Consider the following 27,340-nt stretch of genomic DNA (forward strand, 5'->3'; position numbering starts at 1 on the left):
GAAAAGAGAGGCATTTGGGCAATATTTACAGGGAGGGAGTGCAAACGATTAGAAGATTTATAAGAGAAAGCAGCAGCAGGTCAAGAGGACAATAAAAATATGTCTTGAAAGGAGGTAAATGTGTAAGATACAAGAAAATAAATGGAAACATCAGTGAAAGAGGTAAAAGGGGAAGTGATAACAGGAAGTGATAAAGTGAGGAGGAGATGGAGTATTTTGAAGGATTGTTAAATTTGTTTGATGATAGACTGACAGAAGTAGGGTGTTTTGGTCAGGGTGATATATGAAGTGAAATAGTCATGGAGAGTGGTTTGGTGGAGAAATAAGAGGAAGTGAAAGCCTTGCTTAAGATGAAATGCGGCATGGCACTTGGAGTAGATGGTATTGCTTTTGAATTTATTAAGAAAGGGGGTGACTGTTATTGGTATTGGTTGGTCAGGATGTTCAGTGTTTGTATGGAACATGGTGAGGTGCTTGAGGACTGGTGGAATGCATATATAGTGCCTTTCTGTAAAGGCAAAGGGTACAAAGGTTATTTATAATTAGATTACATATTAACTGATAGATATGTAAAAGAGAGACTTTTGGATGCAAATGTTTTGAGAGCAAAAAGAAAAGACAATATCTTTGTCAAAGGAGTGCAACTTGACAACCATTGAAGTTCTGGCTTACAAAGCAGCTGTCATAAACCCTCCCAAACATCCAGAGGAGAAGTATCGATAATATACCTCCCTGGTTGGTGGCTGCCTACCAACCACTACCTACTCTTTTACCTAATTCTCCTACCTAATGTTCTTACTTACTAATTCTACCACCAAATGATCCTACCCGCTATTTCTATCTTTTATGCCTAACTTTTTGCCAAAAGGCAGGGGGTAGCACAAAGTGCTCACCACAGGAAAATCTAGTTACAAAATATGAGTTGCATAAGTTGTGTAGTCAAGTGCTGTGTGTGACAAGGAGAGACTATACCAGCAGTCCACATGTGGGTGAAGCAGAAAAAAAAAAAAAAGACAGCTACCTGGGTCAAAGGAAAGCAACTTGACAACCACTGAAGTGCTGGTGCACTACACAGCCGTAACTTACCTTCCCAATACCTAAGTGGGTAGCAACATACTTCCTTGGTTGGTGGCTGCCAACTAACAAAATCCTCAGAAAACCAACGTTGTCTTTCAACAGGTTTAAGGTAGTTCATTTTATTAAAGCATTTATATATATTTAATCAGCTTTACATTAAGACATGCAACAGAAGAGTACATAAACTGGTTAATGATGTACTCTTTTAAAACATTATGTATGATGACAGTATAACATAAAAAACAGACATTTTCAAATGGCTAGAAAAGGGCGAGATTGATGGAAACCCATCTCATATGATACTACTTCCAACTTCCACCTCTTCTTATACTACTACTACTTTGAAAGAAGATTTAGTCTTCTACATTGACGAATATACTTGGACAATCACAGCTTTTTACCTGGTCAATTTCACATCTATTTACTACTCCATCTAGCATTATTACATACACATTAACAACACAAAAATAGAGACGTGTATTACCAAATATTTAGGTAAAAATATTTTTTTTTTTGTGTAATAACTTTTGTACTTGTCTTGTATTTTCTAAAATTTACCAATATATATTTTGAAAAAAATTATATAACAAAGTTAATACACATTAGATGATTTATCTTTCAGTGCAGTGCTAATTTTTTATCTTTATGAACTTTCACAAAATACTGGTTTGCTAATACATTATCTCAATCAAGTGTCTCCATTTGAGAAAAAATTGAAGGGAACAGTGATACTGGTACCTTAACCTGAAACTTAATAAGCAAAGAAAGTGAATATGCAAAAAGGTATATCAAAGCCAGTCAGTTAGTGGTGACCATATTAATATTAATTCTGGTCCAAAAAATCTACTAAAGCAAGGAATGTTAAGTGTGATTTACAGTGAAATAAGTATTCCATTCACTGCAATATAAACATTACGACCCTCACGCACGGGCATATTCATACTTTTCATGGTGATCAGAGATGTGCATCTTTGAATGGTGTATGTATAGGGTAGTAACTTCCACCCATTTCTTTAATGAGCATCAAGATTAAGTCCTCATGATTCTTGGACTTCATCTGAAACTGAGAGCAAATACACACATCAGATTAAGGAAATGGAAGTTGATGAGAAGAACAAGACTTTCATAAGGTTTGTAAAGTTGAAGACATTAAAACAGTAAATACAATGAACACCAATGAAGTGTGCCAGAGATAAAAAATATTTTTTATAAATCACCAAGCTACCAAGAATGTGAAAAATCTGCCAACCAGTGCCTGAAAACTGCTGCCCAGTATGCAGTATGTGGACTACCACTCAGTACTTGCTATTCAGTTTGAAGTACCTTATGCACAGTATTTAAAACCACACTCGATCCCATGTGCTGTGTTACTCACATAAAGCCTCTCATGTCACCCATATTATACCCTATGCCAAGTGCTCACACTTACACCATCACTATACACAAATTGCTTCATGTTTAATCCAAATCATTCCTCTGGCTTCAGAATTTTCCCTAGACCACTTCAACTCTCAGTACCTATCCAGCTTTTATGTGGCCATATTTCTACTCCTTATACCATCGACTATACTACAGTTTGTTTTCTTATCAACACCATTTGCCATACATCCTACATCCATCATTCTTAAGACTTATCTACAATTCCTTTCTTTTTATGCTTTCTTCACTACATATTCTTACAACTATTTTTACAGATTACTGATTATGTTATCCTGTTTTATCTTATGTAAAAGTTCTTTCCTTCTTGTATTCAATGTCATTCTTTGATATTTTTTCATAAAACTATACAGGTTTTTTAAATTACCAGCCGCACCAGTCAGATGCAGCATTCTCAAGGTATGGCAGGCACTGACAACACTCTCACTATTTCTTCTAGACACACTTCCTACCTCATCTTGGTCAACTTTCAGAAATGGAAGAACTAGTGTCATCATATCACTTTTTACACCATTTGCCATACATCCTACATCCATCATTCTTAAGACTTATCCACAATTCCTTTTTTTTATGCTTTCTTCACTACATATTCTTAAAACTTTATTTTTACAGATTACTGATTATGTTATCCCGTTTTATCTTATGTAAAAGTTCTTTCCTTGTATTCATTGTCATTCTTTGATATTTTTTCATAAAACTATACAGGTTTTTTAAATTACCAGCCACACCAGTCAGATGCAGCATTCTCAAGGTATGGCAGGCACTGGCAACAATCCCACTATTTCTGCTAGACACACTTCCTACCTCATCTTGGTCAACTTTCACAAATGGAAGAACTAGTGTCATCATATCACTCTTTATACAATCCAAAAACAGACCACTGATGCTAAGGAATACATGCGCATTATCTGCCTAGTCCTTTACATCTAACTAGCCGTTTAATTTTCATCAGATAAAATTCTGGGGACCTTGAAGAATGTGTGGAAGTCGAGAACATTATCTCGGAAAGCAAAAATGGGTATGTTTGAAGGAATAGTGGTTCCAACAATGTTGTATGGTTGCGAGGCGTGGGCTATGGATAGAGTTGTGCGCAGGAGGATGGATGTGCTGGAAATGAGATGTTTGAGGACAATGTGTGGTGTGAGGTGGTTTGATCGAGTGAGTAACGTGAGGGTAAGAGAGATGTGTGGAAATAAAAAGAGCGTGGTTGAGAGAGCAGAAGAGGGTGTTTTGAAGTGGTTTGGGCACATGGAGAGAATGAGTGAGGAAAGATTGACCAAGAGGATATATGTGTCGGAGGTGGAGGGAACGAGGAGAAGAGGGAGACCAAATTGGAGGTGGAAAGATGGAGTGAAAAAGATTTTGTGTGATTGGGGCCTGAACATGCAGGAGGGTGAAAGGAGGGCAAGGAATAGAGTGAATTGGAGCGATGTGGTATACCGGGGTTGACGTGCTGTCAGTGGATTGAATCAAGGCATGTGAAGCGTCTGGGGTAATCCATGGAAAGCTGTGTAGGTATGTATATTTGCGTGTGTGGACCTATGTATATACATGTGTATGGGGGTGGGTTGGGCTATTTCTTTCGTCTGTTTCCTTGCGCTACCTCGCAAACGCGGGAGACAGCGACAAAGTATAATAAAATAAATAATAAATAAAACTCATGTCACTGGCATGGCTGAAGGGTGATTGTCTGTGGGAGAAATTATCATGCACTGTCCCCTTGACAAACACTATGGCTCAACATGAAGCCTTGAAATGAATATGCAACTCAAGATGTAAATTCATATCTAGTGTTGTTCATTCAGCTAACAAACATCCACCTTTGGGAAATAGGGGTTAATGTATAGCAGGCTATTATGCATTAGAAGCTTTTATAGTTCCTCACACATCACATGTTATCTTTCTATCAATATATATGATGCCTGTTCCAATTAGAACTCCCTCAAAGGAGTGGCCATGGCAACAGTGTCTATCAAGTAAAGAACACCAATGCCTCTTCTTAGCCTTTAGTGCCTCACCCTTGACAGGCCACTGGCAGAGGGCAAGTCTAGAGCTGTGTTTGCAGAGGCTCCTATCTAATGTTCCTAAAGACTACTCCTAACTGCATACTAAAACCAAAAGCTTGAGAGCTTCTAATCCAATGGCTAAACTGGACTTTTACCAGTCAATGTCCATTCCCTATTGCCTCAATCCACATATTTAAATGTAAGACTACCAATGTTTATCACGCCTCATGTCTAGCACATGACTTTCTTATAAATCCCTCAGATATCACTACAATTACCTAAGACAGCTCCTAGATACTTAAATTCTCTCACTTCCAGTCCCCCCCCCCAATATCGACAGCACTATATGGTTTTACAAAATCTATCTTTCCCTCTGCTTCCTTTCAAACACCATTACTTTACTTTTATTTGCATTTACCTTCAATTGCCTAAGTTTAAACACATCATATAAAAAACTTACAACCTTCTGCAACTCCTCTTCACTCTCAGCAAATAAACACAGTATCATCTGCAAACAGGTTTGCCACTAGCCACCATATCTTGCCGCCACACTCCATCTGCACCCTTTTTCTTTAGTTTTACTTTCATCTCTCTTATCACTCCATCCATACATACATTAAAAAGCCATGGTGACATAAAAAACCCTGTCTCACACCTACATGTATCCCAGAACTCTAGCTCAGCTCTCCATCCATTCTTACACATGCATCTGCACCTCTACAGAAGGCTTTCACACCATCCAACAGTTGTCCCCAATAACACATATACTTAACAAATCTCACAAAGCCTTTGACTCTGTCATACACTTTCTCCAGATCCATAAAAGCTGCATACAACTTCTTACCTTTTGCTAAATACTTTTCCACAGCCATCTTTACTACAAAAGTCTGATCCATACATCCCCTACCTTTCCTAAAACCCCTTGCTCTTTGCTTATTCTGCATTCAGTCACTTCCATTACTCTGTCAATTAATATTCGTAAATACACTATTCCTGGTATACTTAACAGACTTATTCCCCTTTAACTACTACAGACATCCTTTCCACCTATTCTTTTGAATAAAGGAACAATAATAGCTTTCACCCAATCCTCAGGCAAATCCTTGTTTCCATGCTAAATTACATATAAGATGCATCAACTCTCACACTTTCTCCTCGATACTTCATCATTTTAGCCATAATCCCATCTACTCCAGGAGCCTTTCCTACCTTCAGCCTCATTATTGCCCTTCTTACCCCCCCCTTTTTGCTATAAGCCCTTGAGCTTGTATCCTCTTCCTTCCATCCTCCATACCCATACATGCAACAACTGCTGCCTCCCCTTTCCCCCACATTCATTAGTTCTTCAAAATACTCTTTCCATCTCTGCACTTCCTCCATTTGATTCAGCAGCTCACCTTCCTAACTTCTCACAACATCACTCTTACATCCACCTCTTTCTATTTTCACCTCCTTCCAGCACAGTTTCTTATTATCCCAAAACTTTTTTATCAACAGACAAAATACCTGAGATAACAAGTTTTTTCATCTTACCAGTTACACATAAAGCAATTACCTCAAGTGAAACATCAACAGATGCTTAAATGTCCTTTCACACTCATTCACTATTTCCTGCATTAGCAAGGTAATGTCGGGAACAGAAAGGCCTTGTTTGCTCACATCCATTATTTAGTTACCATGTGTAATGAACCAAAATCACAGCCCCCTATCCACAACCAGGCACTACAGAACTTTCTAAGGTTTCCCTTTACTGTTTCATATGTTCTGGTTCAGTACATTAACAGTATTTCGACCACTGTATACCACAAAGATCCAATTCACTCATTTCCTTGAACACCATTTATCCTCCAACATGTTCATGCCTCAAGCACTCAAAATCTTATCATTCCATTTCCAATTTGGTCATCCCCTTCTTATCCCCTCCACTCCTGACATATAACCTCTTTGTCAACCTCTCCTCGATCATTTTCTCCAAGTCCAAATCATTTCAGCACACCCTCTTCAGTTCTGAACCACACTCCAGTGCTCATGCATCTCTTACTCATTCATTACTTAATTAACCCTCCTCAAGCCACATACTTTCCTGAAAATTTCATTTCCAACACGTTCACCCTCTTCCATACACTCCCATGCCTAGCATTCATACAACACCATCAGAACTGCTACATCCTCAATCACACCCAATTTTTCCCTATGGGATAGTGATCTCTCTTTTACGCATTCTTTAATGGTCTGAGAATCTTCATTTAAATGTATCAAAGGTATAAATTAAGTTAAATTCAGAGTGCTACTCACAGCATAACTTATTGGTTTTTCTTCACTGTTCCCTGAAGTGGCTTCAAGAGGAAGAAGTAGGTCTTGGGAAATTTCATCCATAACCCTTTGGCCTTTCTTAGGTACCTGTCATATATAAAGAATCAAGTTAAATCCTTAAACTCATTTGCAATGGATAAAAATACCTAATAATTAAGGCAAAAATTTCTACATTCTACAAGTTTGTGAAGTTTGCCACTTTCAGTAATTTAAGCACATGTCTCAATGTGGGGGTATGTTTATGTTAAATAGTGCTTTCTCACCCCTGCTGCATAAAAATTTCAATAAAGTATCATTGTTTGTGGAAAGACATAAAAGTCAAGGAATACAATTCACGGAAGGAAACAAAACTGTGATATGAAGATTGTTTTCCTTGTGACAATCTTAATCAATTACATAATATGTTAAAGAACTATGCGAGCACAGGTAAGAAGTTTAGATAAATTCACTTGTGTCTGACATAATAGAACAAGTTTGTGAAGTTATGGCCAAATAAACAACCAGATGAAGATAAAATATAACATTATATAATACATTCTGTACTAATATACAAATTACTTTAAAGCTGTAAGATAAGGATACTCCAACACTGGGAAAAGGGATGATAAAAAAATCAAGGAGAGGTTGATAAAGAGGATGTGTCAGAAGTGAAGGGAACAAGGAGAAAAGGGAGATAAATTGGTGAAGAAAGAATGGAAATAAAAAGATTTTGAGTAATCCAGGCCTGGACATGCAGGAGGGTGAAAGGCATGAAAGGGGAGGAATGAGGTAGAAGAACAAACTTTCAATGGGCTAAACCAGGGCATGTGAAGCAGTTAGAGAAATCATAGAAAAGTCTGTGGGGCCCAGTTGTATATAAGGGGCTCTGGCTTTGGTGCACTGCATCTGACAATTAGAGCAAGGATGTAATCAAATGCACTCTTTCACCAACTATTCCTTGAGCTAACTTGCTAATGCAAGATATGGTGATCAAATATGAATGAAAATCAGATTAGTAAAGCATGCTCCCACTGAGAAAAGGAACTATGGGACTAGATCAAAGGTTGACAGCAAGCCCATCATTATATATCTTACTTCACTTGATGAAAATTACAAATCAATAAACCTCAGGCCAGCACAAAAGACTGAAACTTGAGCAAGGAATAAACAACTGAAAGTGTTATATTTACCTCTTCAGTATCTTCTCTATAACACTTGCGTTTCAAGATACCCTCACATTTCTGTTTATGATCCCGTTTAACATTTCTACAAATGCGCATTGAAAAACGTTCTTCCATTAGTACCACTGTTCTGTAAAATGAGCAGATAAAAACAGATTTTTAAAAAAATCATATTCAAAATGTTACAAATATAACACACTTAAGTTATACCTTAGTTTAATGGCACATTAATGAAACTGAGTAGAGGAAGAAACATCCTTGCAGTTCATTTATAATGCTCTTTAAACTCCCTCATGAAAAGAAATAAATTTAAATCATGCTCAATCACAAAATCAGCACTGTTTCAAAGGGCTATCATGACTGGGTGGGTCTCACTGTGTCTAATATATAAAATTTTAAGTCAGTGAATAAGAAATTTATAAGAAATTTTAAGTCAGTGAATAAGAATATTAAGTTTTTACTCATCAAGATTCTTGAGAAATGACTAATATCACTCAAACATCAACTTCTTTAGGCTCACCCAATTAGGTGCTACTAACCCACTTCACATGCTAAAACCAAAAGCATCCAATACCCAGACAATGGTATCACAGCAAAATCTGACTCTAGTGAAATTTACATATCCTCCCACTGTTTTTCAGATAAAACTTGTAGATTTGAACCCCAACCATTAACATCAACTTTTACTATTTTCTTTTCCGCAACCAATGCAAATACAATACAAATTTTCTCACATACACATCCTAAACTTACATCCAGTATGGAAAAACCTACATATTAACACTTTAAACTGAGGTGGATCATATGCACCTGGAGCAACTGACATGACAAATCACGTATAATATTTGTCATAAGTGTTTCCTTGCCTATTCTGTCAAAGTAAAAAATAAGACAGCTAGAGAATGAGTGTGAGTGAATGTGGGCTCTCTCTGCCATACTCTTCTCATTACCACACCTCTCTCTACATGTATATGTAAATAAACATACAATTCAGACTGGCGCATCAACTTTAAATAGGAGAACAATAACCTGGTTAAATTCAACAATGCTAAGATGTGATTTCTCACAGTAACTTTTCTTAAGTGTCATTTGTTTCACCCTGAACAGTTTCAAAACACTACAAGCCAACCCTGTAATAAGATAAACATGTTGAGCATAACCATATCCTCCAATCTATTCTGGAAACACTCACATAATCAGCATGACAAAGTTTGTTTCCTAAAAGCTGAGGGTGCTATATAGTCGCCATAATTATTTATCTTGTACGCAGTTATTTCCAGGGGCTTTATTTGTCACAGTAAAGAGTACTCCCATACATCTGGGGTGAATCTTCATCCACTTCCCTATTAGTAAAAGTGAAATAAAAAAAATCTTGTCTCAATAATCCTCCAGCCATAAAATCTCTGCAACCTATCCTTTCTGTCTGCTGCAGTGTTGCTACCCTTTCCTTTTTATAATTAGACTTAATCGCCGTCTCCAGCATCAGCGAGGTAGTGCAAGGAAACAGACGAAAGAATGGCCCAACCCACCCACATACATATGTATATACATAAATGCCAACACGCACATATACATACCTATACATTTAACATAAACATGCACAGACATATATATATATATACACATGTACATATTCATACTTGATGCCTTCATCCATTCCCATTGCCACCCCGCCACACATGAAACAGCACCTTCGCAATATTAAGAGTTCAACAAATGTATTACATGCAAGAAATTTGAGGGTTTTTGCTGAAGCAAACATTGTTAAGATATATTTCAATCTCAGATGCACAACACTTAAAAGGCTTTTTTGAACAACACTCACTGGAAATATAAAATGAACAGTAAATGTAGCACTATTAATACAAAATTAAGATATATGACTTACCCATCAGAACCGAGAACAGTGATGACAACTTCAGTTAATTTTCCATTTGTTTTATGGCAAGAATTCAAGCACAGGAAAACAATGTTAAATTCAACCATTTCATTAGCATCTACTTTATCAAATCTAACTACAGCTGTAGGGTGATTATCTTTCCTCTGATAACTGCACTCTCTGGTCAAATGAAAGTTGAAATCCAAGGGCAAATTCGCTGGCCTTTCTTTCCAATCTTGATGATTCTTACAGGGATTTACTGCCGTGTTCTTACAGATTTCATCAATGTATCTCATGGATACATGAACTGAGTGTTCTGATTTTACCCCACACAAGAAAAATGACACTGGAGTCTTGTTTAATGTGGTAATATCTTTTCCATCCACCTGAAAAGATAAAAAGATTGAGGTCTAAAAGAGAGAGATATACACAAGATGGTCAACGGGCATTATTAGATTATATATTTATATCTGGGGATAGGGGAGAAAGAATACTTTCCACGTACTCCCTGCGTGTTGTAGAAGGCGAATAAAGGGGAAGGGAGCGGGGGGGCTGGAAATCCTCCCCTCTCATTTTTTTCTTAATTTTCCAAAAGAAGGAACAGAGAAGGGGGCCAGGTGAGGATATTCCTTCAAAGGCCCAGTCCTCTGTTCTTAATGCTACCTCGCTAATGCGGGAAATGGCGAATAGTATGAAAAATATATATATATTTTTTTTTTTTTGCTTTCTCGCTGTCTCCCGCGTTTGCGAGGTAGCACAAGGAAACAGACGAAAGAAATGGCCCAACCCACCCCCATACACATGCCTTGATTCAATCCACTGACAGCACGTCAACCCCGGTATACCACATCGCTCCAATTCACTCTATTCTTTGCCCTCCTTTCACCCTCCTGCATGTTCAGGCCCCAATCACACAAAATCTTTTTCACTCCATCTTTCCACCTCCAATTTGGTCTCCCTCTTCTCCTCGTTCCCTCCACCTCCGACACATATATCCTCTTGGTCAATCTTTCCTCACTCATTCTCTCCATGTGACCAAACCATTTCAAAACACCCTCTTCTGCTCTCTCAACCATGCTCTTTTTATTTCCACACATCTCTCTTACCCTTACGTTACTTACTCGATCAAACCACCTCACACCACACACTGTCCTCAAACATCTCATTTCCAGCACATCCATCCTCCTGCGCACAACTCTATCCATAGTCCACGCCTCGCAACCATACAACATTGTTGGAACCACTATTCCTTCAAACATACCCATTTTTGCTTTCCGAGATAATGTTCTCGACTTCCACACATTCTTCAAGGCTCCCAGGATTTTCACCCCCCTCCCCCACCCTATGATTCACTTCCGCTTCCATTGTTCCATCCGCTGCCAGATCCACTCCCAGATATCTAAAACACTTTACTTCCTCCAGTTTTTCTCCATTCAAACTTACCTCCCAATTGACTTGACCCTCAACCCTACTGTACCTAATAACCTTGCTCTTATTCACATTTACTCTTAACTTTCTTCTTTCACACACTTTACCAAACTCAGTCACCAGCTTCTGCAGTTTCTCACATGAATCAGCCACCAGCGCTGTATCATCAGCGAACAACAACTGACTCACTTCCCAAGCTCTCTCATCCACAACAGACTGCATAATTCCCACATATTCCCTGTGTGTCGTAGAAGGCGACTAAAGGGGGGGGGGGGAAGCTGGAAATCCTCCACTCGCTTTTTTTTTTAATTTTCCAAAAGAAGGAACAGAGAAGGGGGCCAGGTGAGGATATTCCCTCAGAGGCCCAGTCCTCTGTTCTTAACGCTACCTTGCTAACGCGGGAAATGGCGAATAGTTTGAAAGAAGAAAAAAAAAAAGAAATATATATATATATATATATATATATATATATATATATATATATAGTATATACATATTATCCCTGGGGATAGGGGAGAAAGAATACTTCCCACGCATTCCTCACGTGTCGTAGAAGGTGACTAAAGGGGGGCTAGAAACCCTCCCCTCCTTGTATTTCAACTTTCTAAAAGGGGAAACAGAAGGAGTCACGTGGGGAGTGCTCATCCTCCTCGAAGGCTCAGATTGGGGTGCCTAAATGTGTGTGGATGTAACCAAGATGAGAAAAAAGGAGAGGTAGGTAGTATGTTTGAGGAAAGGAACCTGGATGTTTTGGCTCTGAGTGAAACGAAGCTTAAGGGTAAAGGGGAAGAGTGGTTTGGGAATGTCTTGGGAGTAAAGTCAGGGGTTATTGAGAGGACAAGAGCAAGAGAAGGAGTAGCACTACTCCTGAAACAGGAGTGGTGGGAGTATGTGACAGAGTCTAAGAAAGTAAACTCTAGATTGATATGGGTAAAACTGAAAGTTGATGGAGAGAGATGGGTAATTATTGGTGCACATGCACCTTGGCATAAGAAGAAAGATCATGAGAGGCAAGTGTTTTGGGAGCAGCTGAATGAGTGTGTTAGTGGTTTTGATGCACAAGACCGGGTTATAGTGATGGGTGATTTGAATGCAAAGGTGAGTAATGTGGCAGTTGAGGGAATAATTGGTATGCATGGAGTGTTCAGTGTTGTAAATGGAAATGGTGAAGAGCTTGTAGATTTATGTGCTGAAAAAGGACTGGTGATTGGGAATACCTGGTTGAAAAAGAGATATACATAAGTATACGTATGTAAGTGGGAGAGATGGCCGGAGAGCGTTATTGGATTATGTGTTAATTGATAAGCGCGTGAAAGAGAGACTTTTGGATGTTAATGTGCTGATAGGTGCAAGTGGAGGGATGTCTGATCATTATCTTGTGGAGGCAAAGGTGAAGATTTGTGGGGGTTTTCAGAAAAGAAGAGAGAATGTTGGGGTGAAGAGTGGTGAGAGTAAGTGAGCTTGGGAAGGAGACTTGTGTGAGGAAGTACCAGGAAAGACTGAGTACAGAATGGAAAAAGGTGAAAACAAAGGAGGTAAGGGGAGTGGGGGAGGAATGGGATGTATTTAGGGAAGCCGTGATGGCTAGCGCAAAAGATGCTTGTGGCATGAGAAGAATGGGAGGTGGGTTGATTAGAAAGGGTAGCGAGTGGTGGGATGAAGAAGTAAGATTATTAGTGAAAGACATGAGAGAGGCATTTGGACGATTTTTGCAGGGAAATAATGCAAATAAGTGGGAGATGTATAAAAGAAAGAGGTAGGAGGTCAAGAGAAAGGTGCAAGAGGTGAAAAAGAGGGCAAATGAGAGTTGGGGTGAGAGAGTATCATTAAATTTTAGGGAGAATAAAAAGATGTTTTGGAAGGAGGTAAATAAAGTGCATAAGACAAGGGAGCAAATGGGAACTTCAGTGAAGGGGGCTAATGGGGAGGTGATAACAAGTAGTGGTGATGTGAGAAGAAGATGGAGTGAGTATTTTGAAGGTTTGTTGAATGTGTTTGATGATAGAGTGGCAGATATAGGGTGTTTTGGTCGAGGTGGTGTGCAAAGTGAGAGGGTTAGGGAAAATGATTTGGTAAACAGAGAAGAGGTAGTAAAAGCTTTGCGGAAGATGAAAGCCGTCAAGGCAGCGGGTTTGGATGGTATTGCAGCAGAATTTATTAAAAAAGGGGGTGACTGTATTGTTGACTGGTTGGTAAGGTTATCTAATGTATGTATGGTTCATGGAAAAGTGCCTGAGGATTGGCGGAATGCTTGCATAGTGCCATTGTACAAAGGCAAAGGGGATAAGAGTGAGTGCTCAAATTACAGAGGTATAAGTTTGTTGAGTATTCCTGGGAAATTATATGGGAGGGTATTGATTGAGAGGGTGAAGGCATGTACAGAGCATCAGATTGGGGAAGAGCAGTGTGGTTTCAGAAGTGGTAGAGGATGTGTGGATCAGGTGTTTGCTTTGAAGAATGTATGTGAGAAATACTTAGAAAAGCAAGTGGATTTGTATGTAGCATTTATGGATCTGGAGAAGGCATATGATAGAGTTGATAGAGATGCTCTGTGGAAGGTATTAAGAATATATGGTGTGGGAGGCAAGTTGTTAGAAGCAGTGAAAAGTTTTTATCGAGGATGTAAGGTATGTGTACGTGTAGGAAGAGAGGAAAGTGATTGGTTCTCAGTGAATGTTGGTTTGCGGAAGGGGTGTGTGATGTCTCCATGGTTGTTTAATTTGTTTATGGATGGGGTTGTTAGGGAGGTGAATGCAAGAGTTTTGGAAAGAGGGGCGAGTATGCAGTCTGTTGTGGATGAGAGAGCTTGGGAAGTGAGTCAGTTGTTGTTCGCTGATGATACAGTGCTGGTGGCTGTTTCGGGGGAGAAACTGCAAAAATTGGTGACTGAGTTTGGTAAAGTGTGTGAAAGAAGAAAGCCGAGAGTAAATGTGAATAAGAGCAAGGTTATTAGGTACAGTATTTTTGAGGGACAAGTCATGGGAGGTAAGTTTGAATGGGGAAAAACTGGAGGAAGTGAAGTGTTTTAGATATCTGGGAGCGGATTTGGCAGCGGATGGAACCATGAAAGCGGATATGAGTCACAGGGTAGGGGAAGGGGAGAAGGTTCCGAGAGCGTTGAAGAATGTGTGAAAGGTGAGAACATTATCTTGCAAAGCAAAGATAGGTATGTTTGAAGGAATACTGGTTCCAATAATGTTATATGGCTGTGAGGCATGGGCAACAGATAAAAGGTTGTGCGGAGGAGGGTGTGTTTGTGTTGGAAATGAGATGTTTGTGGACAATATGTGGTGTAAGGTGGTTTAATTAAGTAATGAAAAAGTAAGGTATGGTAATAAAAAGAGGGTGGTTGAGAGAGCAGAAGAGGGTGTACTGGTTTGGTCACATGGAGAGAATGAGTGAGGAAAGATTGACAAAGAGGATATATGTGTCAGAGGTGGAGGGAACGAAGAGAAGTGGGAGACCAAATAGGAGGTGGAAGGATGGAGTGAAAAAGATTTTGAGTAATCGGAGCCTGAACATGCAGGAGGGTGAAAGGGATGCAAGGAATAGAGTGAATTGGAACGATGTGGTATACCGGGGTCGACATGCTGTCAAAGGATTGAACCAGGGCAGTTGAAGCGTCTGGGGTAAACAATGGAAAGTTTTGTGGAACCTGGATGTGGAAAGGGAGCTGCGGTTTCAGTGCATTATACATGACAGCTAGAGACCGAGCGTGAACGAATGTGGCCTTTGTTGTCTTTTCCTAGCACTACCTCATGCGCATGGGGGGAGGGGGGTGTCATTTCATGTGTGGCGAGGTGGTGACGGGAATGAATAAAGGCAGCAAGTGCGAATTATGTACATGTGTATATATGTATATGCCTGTGTATGTATATGTATGTATACATTGAAATGAAGAGGTATTTATATGAGCGTGTGAAGACATGCATGTATATACATGTGTATGAGGGTGGGTTGGGCCATTCTTTCATCTGTTTCCTTGTGCTACCTTGCTAATGCAGGAGACAGCAACAAAGTATTAAAAATAAAAGAATATATATATATATATATATATATATATATATATATATATATATATATATATATATATATATATATATATATATATATATATATATATTTTTTTTGCTTTGTCGCTGTCTCCCGCATTTGCGAGGTAGCGCAAGGAAACAGACGAAAGAAATGGCCCAACCCACCCCCATACACATGTATATACATACATCCACACACGCAAATATACATACCTACACAGCTTTCCATGGTTTACCCCAGACGCTTCACATGCCTTGATTCAATCCACTGACAGCACGTCAACCCCGGTATACTACATCGCTCCAATTCACTCTATTCCTTGCCCTCCTTTCACCCTCCTGCATGTTCAGGCCCCGATCACACAAAATCTTTTTAACTCCATCTTTCCACCTCCAATTTGGTCTCCCTCTTCTCGTTCCCTCCACCTCCGACACATATATCCTCTTGGTCAATCTTTCCTCATTCATTCTCTCCATGTGACCAAACCATTTCAAAACACCCTCTTCTGCTCTCTCAACCACGCTCTTTTTATTTCCACACATCTCTCTTACCCTTACGTTACTTACTCGATCAAACCACCTCACACCACACAGTGTCCTCAAACATCTCATTTCCAGCACATCCATCCTCCTGCGCACAACTCTATCCATAGTCCACGCCTCGCAACCATACAACATTGTTGGAACCACTATTCCTTCAAACATACCCATTTTTGCTTTCCGAGATAATGTTCTCGACTTCCACACCCACACATTCTTCAAGGCTCCCAGAATTTTCGCCCCCTCCCCCACCCTATGATCCACTTCCGCTTCCATGTTTCCATCCGCTGCCAGATCCACTCCCAGATATCTAAAACACTTCACTTCCTCCAGTTTTTCTCCAATCAAACTCGCCTCCCAATTGACTTGACCCTCAACCCTACTGTACCTAATAACCTTGCTCTTATTCACATTTACTCTTAACTTTCTTTTTTCACACACTTTACCAAACTCACTCACCAGCTTCTGCAGTTTCTCACATGAATCAGCCACCAGCGCTGTATCATCAGCGAACAACAACTGACTCACTTCCCAAGCTCTCTCATCCACAACAGACTTCATCCTTGCCCCTCTTTCCAAAACTCTTGCATTCACCTCCCTAACAACCCCATCCATAAACAAATTAAACAAACATGGAGACATCACACACCCCTGCCGCAAACCTACATTCACTGAGAACCAATCACTTTCCTCTCTTCCTACACGTACACATGCCTTATATCCTCGATAAAAACTTTTCACTGCTTCTAACAACTTGCCTCCCACACCATATATTCTTAATACCTTCCACAGAGCATCTCTATCAACTCTATCATATGCCTTCTCCAGATCCATAAATGCTACATACAAATCCATTTGCTTTTCTAAGTATTTCTCACAACATTCTTCAAAGCAAACACCTGATCCACACACCCTCTACCACTTCTGAAACCACACTGCTCTTCCCCAATCTGATGCTCTGTACATGCCTTCACCCTCTCAATCAATACCCTCCCATACAATTTGCCAGGAATACTCAACAAACTTATACCTCTGTAATTTGAGCACTCACTCTTATCCCCTTTGCCTTTGTACAATGGCACTATGCACGCATTCCGCCAATCCTCAGGCACCTCACCATGAGTCATACATACATTAAATAACCTTACCAACCAGTCAACAATACAGTCACCCCCTTTTTTAATAAATTCCACTGCAATACCATCCAAACCTGCTGCCTTGCCGGCTTTCATCTTCCGCAAAGCTTTTACTACCTCTTCTCTGTTTACCAAATCATTTTCCCTAACCCTCTCACTTTGCACACCACCTCGACCACGACACCCTATATCTGCCACTCTATCATCAAACACATTCAACAAACCTTCAAAATACTCACTCCATCTCCTTCTCACATCACCACTACTTGTTATATATATATATATATATATATATATATATATATATATATATATATATATATATATATATATATTCTAATTATTTTCATTTATCATACCTAACCGCAGTTTCCCCGCAGCAGCGAGTTGGCAAGGCAGCTCAAGGAAACAGACAAAGAATGGCCCAACCACCCTCATACTTGCTCCCTTCATCCATTCCTGTCGCCATCCTGCCACACATAAAATAGCATCCAGTGAGGGAGCGCCAGAAAAGACAAAAAAGAACACATTCATTCACATTCAGTCCCACGTCAGCAAGGTAGCACCAGGAAACAGACGAAGAATGGCCCATCCACTCATAGAGACATATATATACATAAATGCCCCTTATACACACATATACATATCAACATATACATACACATACATAGATAGATATACATAAACGCCCCTTATACAAACATATACATACCAACATATACATACACATACATAGATAGATACATATATACACATGTACATATTCATACTTGCTTGCCTTTATTCATTCCTGTTGCCACCTTGCCCCACAGGAAACAGCAGTGCTGCCCCTATCTTCAACAATGTAGAGCCAGGAACAAAGACAAAAAAAAGGCCATATTTGTTGACACTCAGTCTCTAGCTGTCATGTGTAATGCACCAAAACCAAAGCTCCCTATCCACAACCGGGCCCCACAGACCTTTCCATGGTTTACCTCAGACGCTTCACATGCTCTGGTTCAGTCCATTGACAGCACGTTGAAAAGAACTCGTCTTCTTACCTTATAAGGAGGGTTTTTCTTCTTCTTTGAGGGGAGTGCCCCGATCTCTATGCTGTCATTGGTTAAGCAATGAATTACCCGCCGCAGGCCAAAGTTGTTCATTTCATCTATGCATGACATTGACTCGAACACGTCTATGTTTTGTTGTCCGTGTATCATAAGTGTGTCGTCTAGACACTCAACGGCATCTTGAAGTGTTGGCTCCTTTGTTTGTTGGTTAATTCCATATGCATGCCCCATATTTAATTCCTTCACAGCTTGTTCTGTAGCTTTTGATTCCACTATATTCTCCGTTTTCACAAAAACAGGCCTCTGTCCTGGGTCTACTATTTGCCTCTGATGATCATCATCTCCCATAAAACCATCAGACATAATGGTCAAGTCATAAGTTAGCAAATCATCTAACAGTAATGCCGTAGGTTCCCTAGAAAAGAACAAATTGTTGGGATTAGACGTAAACATACTTTACAATACTCATTAAGTATTTCCGTATCAATGTATTGCATTTAGAAAAAATCTTGACAGACCCTTAATTATAAATTAATCTAGTCCTTTAAGTCCAATGTGAAAAAATTCCTGAATTAAATCTGTAAAAAGTTAATGCTAACCATTGAAAAGTGTGCAAAAAGTCAATTAACCCTTTCATTACACATGTTTTCTGACACATATATCCTCTGTTAACCATTCCTCACTCAATCTCTATATATATACAAACATGTCATCACACCCTTTCCAGCTCTCTCAACCACACTCTTATTATTACCACACCTCTCTCTTACCCTTTCATTATCTATTTAGTCTCGTACCCTTACATTATCTATTCAGTCAAACCACCTCACACCACATATTGCTCTCAAGCATTTCATTTCCATCAAGTCCACCCTCCTCTACACATCCTCTTATCTACAGCCTATGCCTCATATCCATGGGACTACTACACCTCATAGCAGTCATACCCTCTCCAGCTCTCTCAACCACACTCTTCTTATTACCACACCTCTCTCTTACCCTTTTATTATCTATTCAGTCAAACCACCTCACATCACATATTGCCCTCAAGCGTTTCAATTCCATCAAGTCCACCCTCCTCTACACATCCTCTTATCTACAGCCTATGCCTCATATCCATGGGAGTACTATACCTCATAACACCCATTTTTGCCCTCCAGGGTAAAAACCTCTCTTCCCACACATTCCTCAACATCAACTCATTCCACTTATTAAAGATAAGAGTAACCCCTATTAGCTGTGGACTGTAGATAGGCAGTATCTGTATTTTGATGAGACACCGCTCTCATCCTTTCACACACCCTTCCAACTCAGACACCAACTTCTGCAGCTTCTCGTTTGAATCTGCCAACAGTGCTGTGTCATCAGCAAATAAAAATTGCCTCACTTCCCAGACTCTCATCCCCTATAGACTGCATACTTGCCCCTTTCTTCAAGACCCTTGCATTCATCTCACTCACCACCCCATCCATAAACAAATTAATCAACCATGGTGACATCACACACACCCCTGCCACAGTAGACCAACTCTCATTTGGAACCCTTCACCCTCCTCTCTTCCATGCTTGATTACAACTACTCACTGCTACAAGCAGCTTTCTTCCCACACCATATATTCTTAAGACCTTCCACAAGGCATCTCTATCAACTCTTCTATACTACAGTCTCTCTACATCTATAAATGCCACATACATATTCTTCGTTTCTCTCAAGTATTTCTCAACAAATTCTTTAGAGAAAACACCTGATCCACATATCCTATGGGACATAAATGCAAGAGCCTTGGAAAGAGGGACGAGTATGCAGGCTGTAAGGGATGAAGGGGCTTGGGATATCAGTTCTTGTTTGCTGATGACATAGCACTGGTGTCATAATCAAGTGAGAAACTGCATTAGTTGATGACTGAGTTCAGGGTGTGTGAAAGGAGGAGAGTGCTGTTCAATAACAAGACATGGATGAATGGACATTGCCTATCTAGAGTCCAGTTATAAATGGGCACAGCCTATCTAAGTCGTTATGGACACTCACATTCAATGATTAATGGAACAAGTTGATATCACATGAAGTAACCCATGACACCAGATGCCTATGGTAGATTAGTGTCATCATCATGCTGTGTGGCATGAATTACTGTAACTTGACAGGTTATCCCACTCTGAACTTGAACTATTTTCAGCACCTTTCCATTCAGGCTATCTCACTCTGAACTTGAATTATTTTCAGTAACTCTCCAGTAATTCTTGTTTCTTCTTCCAATTTTATATAGTAAAACTCACCTAGCTAGTATTCACAGGTAGAGTTTAATAATTGTATGTTACGAGAATGTGATACCATTTTTTATGGATGTTATAGCACCTATGCTCATGTATAACAACTCAGCAGTTGGGGATTACTATACTGTTGACCTATCCAAGTCACCATGGTTGTTTAATTTGTTTATAGGGTGGGGCAGTGAGGGAGGTACATGCACGAGTCATGGAGAGAGGGGCAAGTATGCAGTCTATGGGTAATGAGAGGGCGTGAGCCGTGAGTCTGTTGTTGTTTGCTGATGAGAGTGAGAAGCTGCAGTAGCTGAGGACAGAGTTGGGAAGAGTGTGAAAAGAGAAAGTTGAAAGCAAATGTGAATAAAAGCAAGGTTTTACGTTCAGCAGGGTTGAGGGGCAAGTTAGGTGGGAGGTAAGACTGAATGGAGAAAAATTGGGGAAGTGAAGAGTTTGATATCTGGGTGTGGACATGGCAGCAAATGGAACAATGGAAGTGGGAGTTAGTCATAGGTTGAGAGAGGAGGGCTGAAGAATGTATGGAAAGAGAGAATGTTATCTAGGAGGGCAAAAATGGGTATGTTTGAAAGATAATGTTTGAGAGGGTGTACTCATGTACAGAGCATCAAACTGGGGAGGGACACTGTGGTTTCAGAAATGGTGGAGGATGTGTGGATCAAGTGTTTGCGTCAAAGAATGTGTGTGAAAAATACTTAAAAAAACATGATCATATGGTTGCAAGGCAGAGGCTATAAATAGGATTGTGCAGAGGAAGGCGGAGGCTATGGAAACATGTTTGAGAACAATGTGCATTGTGAATTGGTTTAATTAAGTAATGAAAGGGTAAGGCATGTGTGGTAACAAAAAAAGTGTGGTTTATAGAGCAGAAGAGGGTGTATTGAAATGGTTTGGATGTGTGGAGAATGAGTGAGGAAAGGTTATCAAAGAGAATATATGTGTCAGAAGTGGAGAAAACAAAGAGAACTTGGAGAAAAAATTGCAGACGGAAGGATGGAGTGAAAAAGGATTCTGAGTGATCGGGTCCTGATCATACAGGAGGGTGAAAGGAGTGCATGTAATAGAGTGAATTGGAATGATGTGGAATAGTGGGGTTAATGTGCTGTCAAAGGAATGAACCAGGGTATGTGAAAAACCTAGGATAAACCATGGAAAGGTCTGTGAGGCCTGGATACGGATAGGAAGAATTGGTTTCATTGCATTACACGTGACAACTCGAGTATAGATCTGATCGGATGTGGCCTTCCTTTGTCTATTCCCTGTTATAGAAAAGATAACACATGCATTCTCTTCTCCCCTACATCCAATTGCCGCCCCCTGCCTCAGCAGGTAATGCCAGGAAACAGACAAAGAAAGGCCACATCCACTCGCATCCATACACGAGTTGTCATGTGCAATGTACTGAAACCACAGCTCCCTATCCACATCCAGGCCCCATAGACCTTTCCATGGTTTACCTCATATGTTTCACATGCTGTGGTTCAGTCCACTGACAAAATCTTGACCCCAGTAAACCACACCATTCCAATTTATCCAATTCTGTGCACACCTTCCCCTTCCTGTATGATTAGGCCCTAATCATGCAAAATCTCTTTCACTCCATCCTTCCATCTGCAATTTGGTAAACTAGTTCTCCTTGTTCCCTCCACTTCTGACACACATATTCTCTTTAACCTTTACTCACTCATTCTCTTCATATGTCTAAACCCTTTCAACAAACCCTCTTCTGTTCTCTCAATCACACTTTTATTACCACAAATATCTTTTACCCTATCATTACTTAATCTAACCACATCACACCTCGTATTGTCCTCAAACATTTCATTACCAACACCTCCATAAATGTGTGTGTGTGTGTGTGTGTGTGTGTGTGTGTGTGTGTGTGTGTGTGTGTGTGTGTGTCCATGGTGCACCTCATCTGAATTAAGCACCAGCAAAAAAAAAAAGTTTTGTATAGTATTTGTTTTTGTACCAATACAGCTGAGACCTTCATTCCACTTTGTATTAGCTATTGGAGTACAGGCTTCATTTTCACTCTATTCTCTCTGTAAAAATTGAAGTTGCTTATAATACATACTTATGTATCTATTACTTCATTGTTTGCCTTTATCAATTTCAACCTTAATGTTAGTAGACACATATGATGTTATGATCCTAGATGTTTGTCTAACTAACTTCATAGTTAATGCTGGGTGCTATGTCATTTGTAAAAATTACATCAGTGGTGTTATTTCTTACAGGTTTGTGCATAAACTGTATTCAACCAAGTCTCACATATAAGCATTACCTTACATAATTGCTCTCTTTCATCTCCCAATGGAATATATATCTGTAACATGTACCTTCAGGATTTAGCCAAATTGGCAAGACTACCATAAAGCACTCACTTCATTCATGTCTTGCTTGATAAAATCCATTCAGCATTTACAAAGAAGTGAGAGACAAAACACTAATGCTTACATGTTATTGTTGCTCATTTTAAGCTGTGGCTCTTGATGTAATTCAGGCACTTTTCTGTATTGTGGATGAAGTCCCTTTTCTCTTCAGAGTAAAACTTGGAAAACTGAACCAAACACTATGGCTCTCAGTACTTCAATATCTGAGAAGTAAACATGTCACTGAAATGTTATATTCTGAATAAAGAATGAGGTATATCAATTATTGTCAAATCTCAACCAAGTTTCATGTCACTGAAATGATACAATATTCTGAATAAAGAATGAAGTATATCAATTATTGTCAAATCTAAACCAAACATGGTTAAGGATTAATGCTTGAGGTACAACTAAATTCAGAGGTCTGAGAGCAAATATGACTGGCTACCCTGGGTAGGATTATGCAGGTTTGAAATATGTACCAAGGCTCTGGGTAGGAACAAGAACTGTAATGGGGTAAGTGATGAGCACTGGGGTTTAGATAAATGCTAATGCTCAAATAAGTGCTAGTATCTTGAGATGAATTCTGAAAGATGGAGTTCTTTAGTTAAGGATAAGCAGACTGGCAATAAAGTAAATACTAGAACTTGAGGGAAGTAATAATTGGCTTTCAGGAGACATAACAAAAGTTTTTGAGGAACACTAGATCTGAGGGGAGAACTGGCTTTCTGATAAATAATGGGTTGGGTTTAGAGAAGTCTAGTGTTGGGAAGGTTCAAGGGGCAAACAACGAGTTTGAGGCGGTTTCTCTGTACATCTTCCTGATGATCCCTATGTCTGGGTCTTTGTTCACTTTGACAATCTGTCATCCCAACAAGTGTAAACAGAGAGAGGAAGCAGGAAAATTAACTGCAACAAAGGATAAAAACAAATTGTGATTTGAACAATAATCATTTCTTTTTTGTACACATGTTCATATGAGGTTTAGTCTGACTACAGCAAAAATACTATTTAAGGACACTGCTTCCTAACTCTCTGTAAATCCTGTTTACATTAGGGCAGGTAACAGTCGACTCTGATGGGTGTTGGAATTGGTGTATATTATAGGGGGATTCAGTACTAGGCTTGAGTGAGTATAAAAGCTTTCATAAACATAATATTTCTGCAGTACACCAATATGGATGGCTCTAACATAAATGAATAAATATCAACTATGAGGACTGGTAGACAAGAGGGAGGATGTAAATAATGCTTCTTAACTAAAGATGGTTTACAAGTGTAAATTAGTAATAATAACAATATGGATGACTACCATAAAAGGATAAATATCAACTGAAAGGAGGACTGGAAGACAACAGGGATGTAAATAATTCATCTTAACTGAAAATGGCTAACAACAATGACAATTATACTATTACTACCAATTCTACTACTAATAATAATATGAATGGCTCTACCATAGATTGATAGATTTCGGTTGTGTGCGAGAGCTGAAAGACAACAGGGAGGCGGTGAATAATGCATCTTAAATTAAAATGGCTAACAAGTTACAATGACATTAATATTTGCACAACAATAATAATGATAATAATAATAATTACAACAATAATAATAACATAATAGTACCATAATAATCATAATAATATAATGGTGTTCTACTTCCAATGAAGACATCATTCTTAAGAAACTTAATAAAGCAGACTTTTGTTTATAATAATTCAAGGCTGGTGTCCACAAAAGAGACCATAACTGTGTTCAAAATGTCCAAATCTGAAAGGCATCTGAGAGAAGTCTAGGTGGGTTAGAGGCTGACAAATATGGCTTATATGGCGAGTACAGCTACAGGTTTGTACACTTACCGAGTCAAAATTCACATACATTTCAAGCTCATGAAAAAAGATATTGCAGTTTTTACAATTAACTTTTAAAAGTATTATCAATTTCATGGAACTAAAACTATGCAACCTCTACGAAATCTGTCAGATGTAATTCAAAAGATACATTAAAATAAAGCTACAGTTCATGAAAAAAAATTCAAAATAATTTTGTCCTGAAAAAGAAAAAACTTTTCAGGTCTAATTATTATTGTTTTCTTAGGTAAAAACAAAGGCATACAAAAACCCTAGCAGTCTCAAAAATCCTACTCAAGGGTTAAGGTACAAGTAAATGAGACGAATGCAGTAGGTTAACAGCAAATACTGTATTGGGAGATGGAGTGAGCTACAGCCAGAGGAAAGAATACAACGTGAAGGCGAGTTATGGAAGTTGTGAAATTTCTGTATGTTTAACAGGACATCAGTGATACCGGGTTGGATGGTGCTTTTTTTTTTTTCTATTCTCAATTTTGCTTTTCATGTTTACTGAAACATGAAAAAATGTTTATCATAAATATAATGCATCTCGTCACTTTACATGTGTTCTAGCAAAATGAATTTTGGTGAAAGTGGTACCAACAAATTATTCCTTCTCTGCAGGACTGATAATGTGGTTTTGAAGAGACCATGTTACTCCTTGAAGGCAGAGTTCCCTATAACGTGGGTTGGACTCTTGAAGCAAAGGAAAACTGATTGGAAAGAACAGTGTATAGCAACTGTACACATTACAGCAATATAAGGAATCCATCGATTGAAATCATGATTCATCGTATTATATATATAATATATATATATATATATATATATATATATATATATATATATATATATATATATATATATATATTTGCACGATTCTTACCATTTCAACAGCAGATTGATTAAAACTTAAGAGAATCTGAAAAGAATTTCCAGCAAACCAAACCTAACCACAGACCCATAACCTAAGGTCTGATGTGATTTAATAAAACTCGCAAGAGACTGATGACCCGGTATGCCAACCATTTCGTTCGTCGTTATTGATGTACTTAAGAAAAAAAAATAGTGATTTTCAGACAAAAGTATCCTAATTTCCTACGGAAGTTATCACTTGCACGTGAAATGGTCAAGAAGAAAAAGGTCATACAATTGCCTAAACTAAAGATTCCGACTTTTAAACACCAAAAGTCGCCGGATGTCAGAAACTGTATAGATACTCGGTCTAATTCTGTTGCATCTTATCAATTATGTATATACATTTCCAAAACGACTTATAATACATATTTTCAGTACATGCAAGAAATCACCTCGCAACAAAGATCTAAACATTTCAAGAAAAATTTCATTCAAACCATGTTTCGATTTTTCATTTTAATATTTGAATGAATAATCTGTTGGGCAAAACAAACAAACTGTCCTTCAATCAGGAATTACATTTTACTGAGACTGTTGAATTATATTTTCCCAAAAGATAACATCACAAAAGCTATCTGCTGCATGAAGGCGGAGCGCCACCAAAGTCAACATTCGACTGATACTCATACTATATAAAAAAAAAAAAAAACCATGTAAGATGACAATTATTTCATATTTTCCGTCGGGCTACATAAAACTGCTGTCTGTAAATTTAATGTAGAACTAACCTTAATGAAATGTAACACAGAGAGATCTTTGTCTCAAGTGAATGTCTCAAGTGCACTGAATTATACACTCTACTGTCATGTGCCGCGCTCTGCCATTGGTATTTATACTGTCTGCTTCGTACGTACAATGTTGCCAACTCAATATTTCTGATAGCGCTCGACTCACTCCCAAGAAGCGCTAAACTTACTAGGACGACAGCGGAAAAAAAAAAAAATTGCTCTTCGAATTATTTCTGCTCTTTGACGTGGCAGATTATTAATAACAAGTACGACTGATTGCTGATTCCCAATCCACAATCTCTTCGTCCTTGGTGTCCTGAGATTGTGGTGGTTTATGTGAGGGTCCTAGTTGCTGGCGCGATGGCTCGTCTGCTATCAATAACCTAATGTTTCTCGGTACTTCCTTAGGCAGTTTATAACACCGGTCAACAAAATTCTATTTTTTTCTTTGTCTAACGAACTAAAATAGGTCAGCCTTTTATTACTTTTTACTCTGAATTTGAATGTTTTTAGGATTTTTCTATCAGGCGTGGTTTTTAAGTGACAGGAATTAGATTTTACAATAAGTGTATATTACTCATTCATGAATAAGGCTGGTATTACTGGTTTTACCCTTAGAATACTCACCTCTAAAATGTAGAAGTGTACAATTTTCGGCTATATCTGGCCTCAGGAACGTCCCTCCTTAGTGTCCAGCAGTAATCTGCCAACATAAAGGAGCTTAACTTTCCCTTGTACCGCTTTTCCATGTCCAAAAGTCCCACTGAAATCTTTCTCCGTGCCCATCACTGATGGCCCCTACCCCCCCCCCCCAAAAAAAAAAAAAAAAAAATTCCGGAAAATAGTCTATACGAGTCCAAGAAGTGAATCTTTAGACATATTCCAACCCAGCCAATAGATCTTTTACAACACAGGAGTTTTCTCATCTGTGATTCCCCCAAAATCTTTGCAAATTCAAATGACAGCCATGCAATTTTTTTTTAACTTCATTTTTCATCGAACTTTTCATCTGGTCTGTGGTCCTACATAAATATACCCTCGATTTTTGCATCACTAATTCTAGGGAATGTATTCCTCAAAAATGTGAATCAATGGCCAATTTTATCCATACCTTTGACAGAGATCATCAAC

General features: G+C 38.8%; 1 protein-coding gene across 1 annotated transcript; it reads right to left on the bottom strand.

Moving 5' to 3' along the window:
* Positions 1-1,180: 1,180 nt before the first annotated feature.
* On the bottom strand, positions 1,181-26,322 carry LOC139753247 (uncharacterized). Its single transcript, XM_071669494.1, has 7 exons — positions 26,210-26,322; positions 22,799-22,937; positions 18,051-18,474; positions 9,882-10,258; positions 8,003-8,123; positions 6,816-6,920; positions 1,181-2,140 (listed from the first exon to the last, which is right to left on the bottom strand). The coding sequence occupies exons 2-7, from the start codon at positions 22,813-22,815 to the stop codon at positions 2,033-2,035; spliced, it is 1,152 nt and encodes a 383-aa protein (XP_071525595.1). The 5' UTR covers positions 22,816-22,937; positions 26,210-26,322; the 3' UTR covers positions 1,181-2,032.
* Positions 26,323-27,340: the final 1,018 nt, after the last annotated feature.

This window comes from Panulirus ornatus, chromosome 14, assembly GCF_036320965.1.
Source record: "Panulirus ornatus isolate Po-2019 chromosome 14, ASM3632096v1, whole genome shotgun sequence".
Taxonomy (NCBI): domain Eukaryota; kingdom Metazoa; phylum Arthropoda; class Malacostraca; order Decapoda; family Palinuridae; genus Panulirus; species Panulirus ornatus.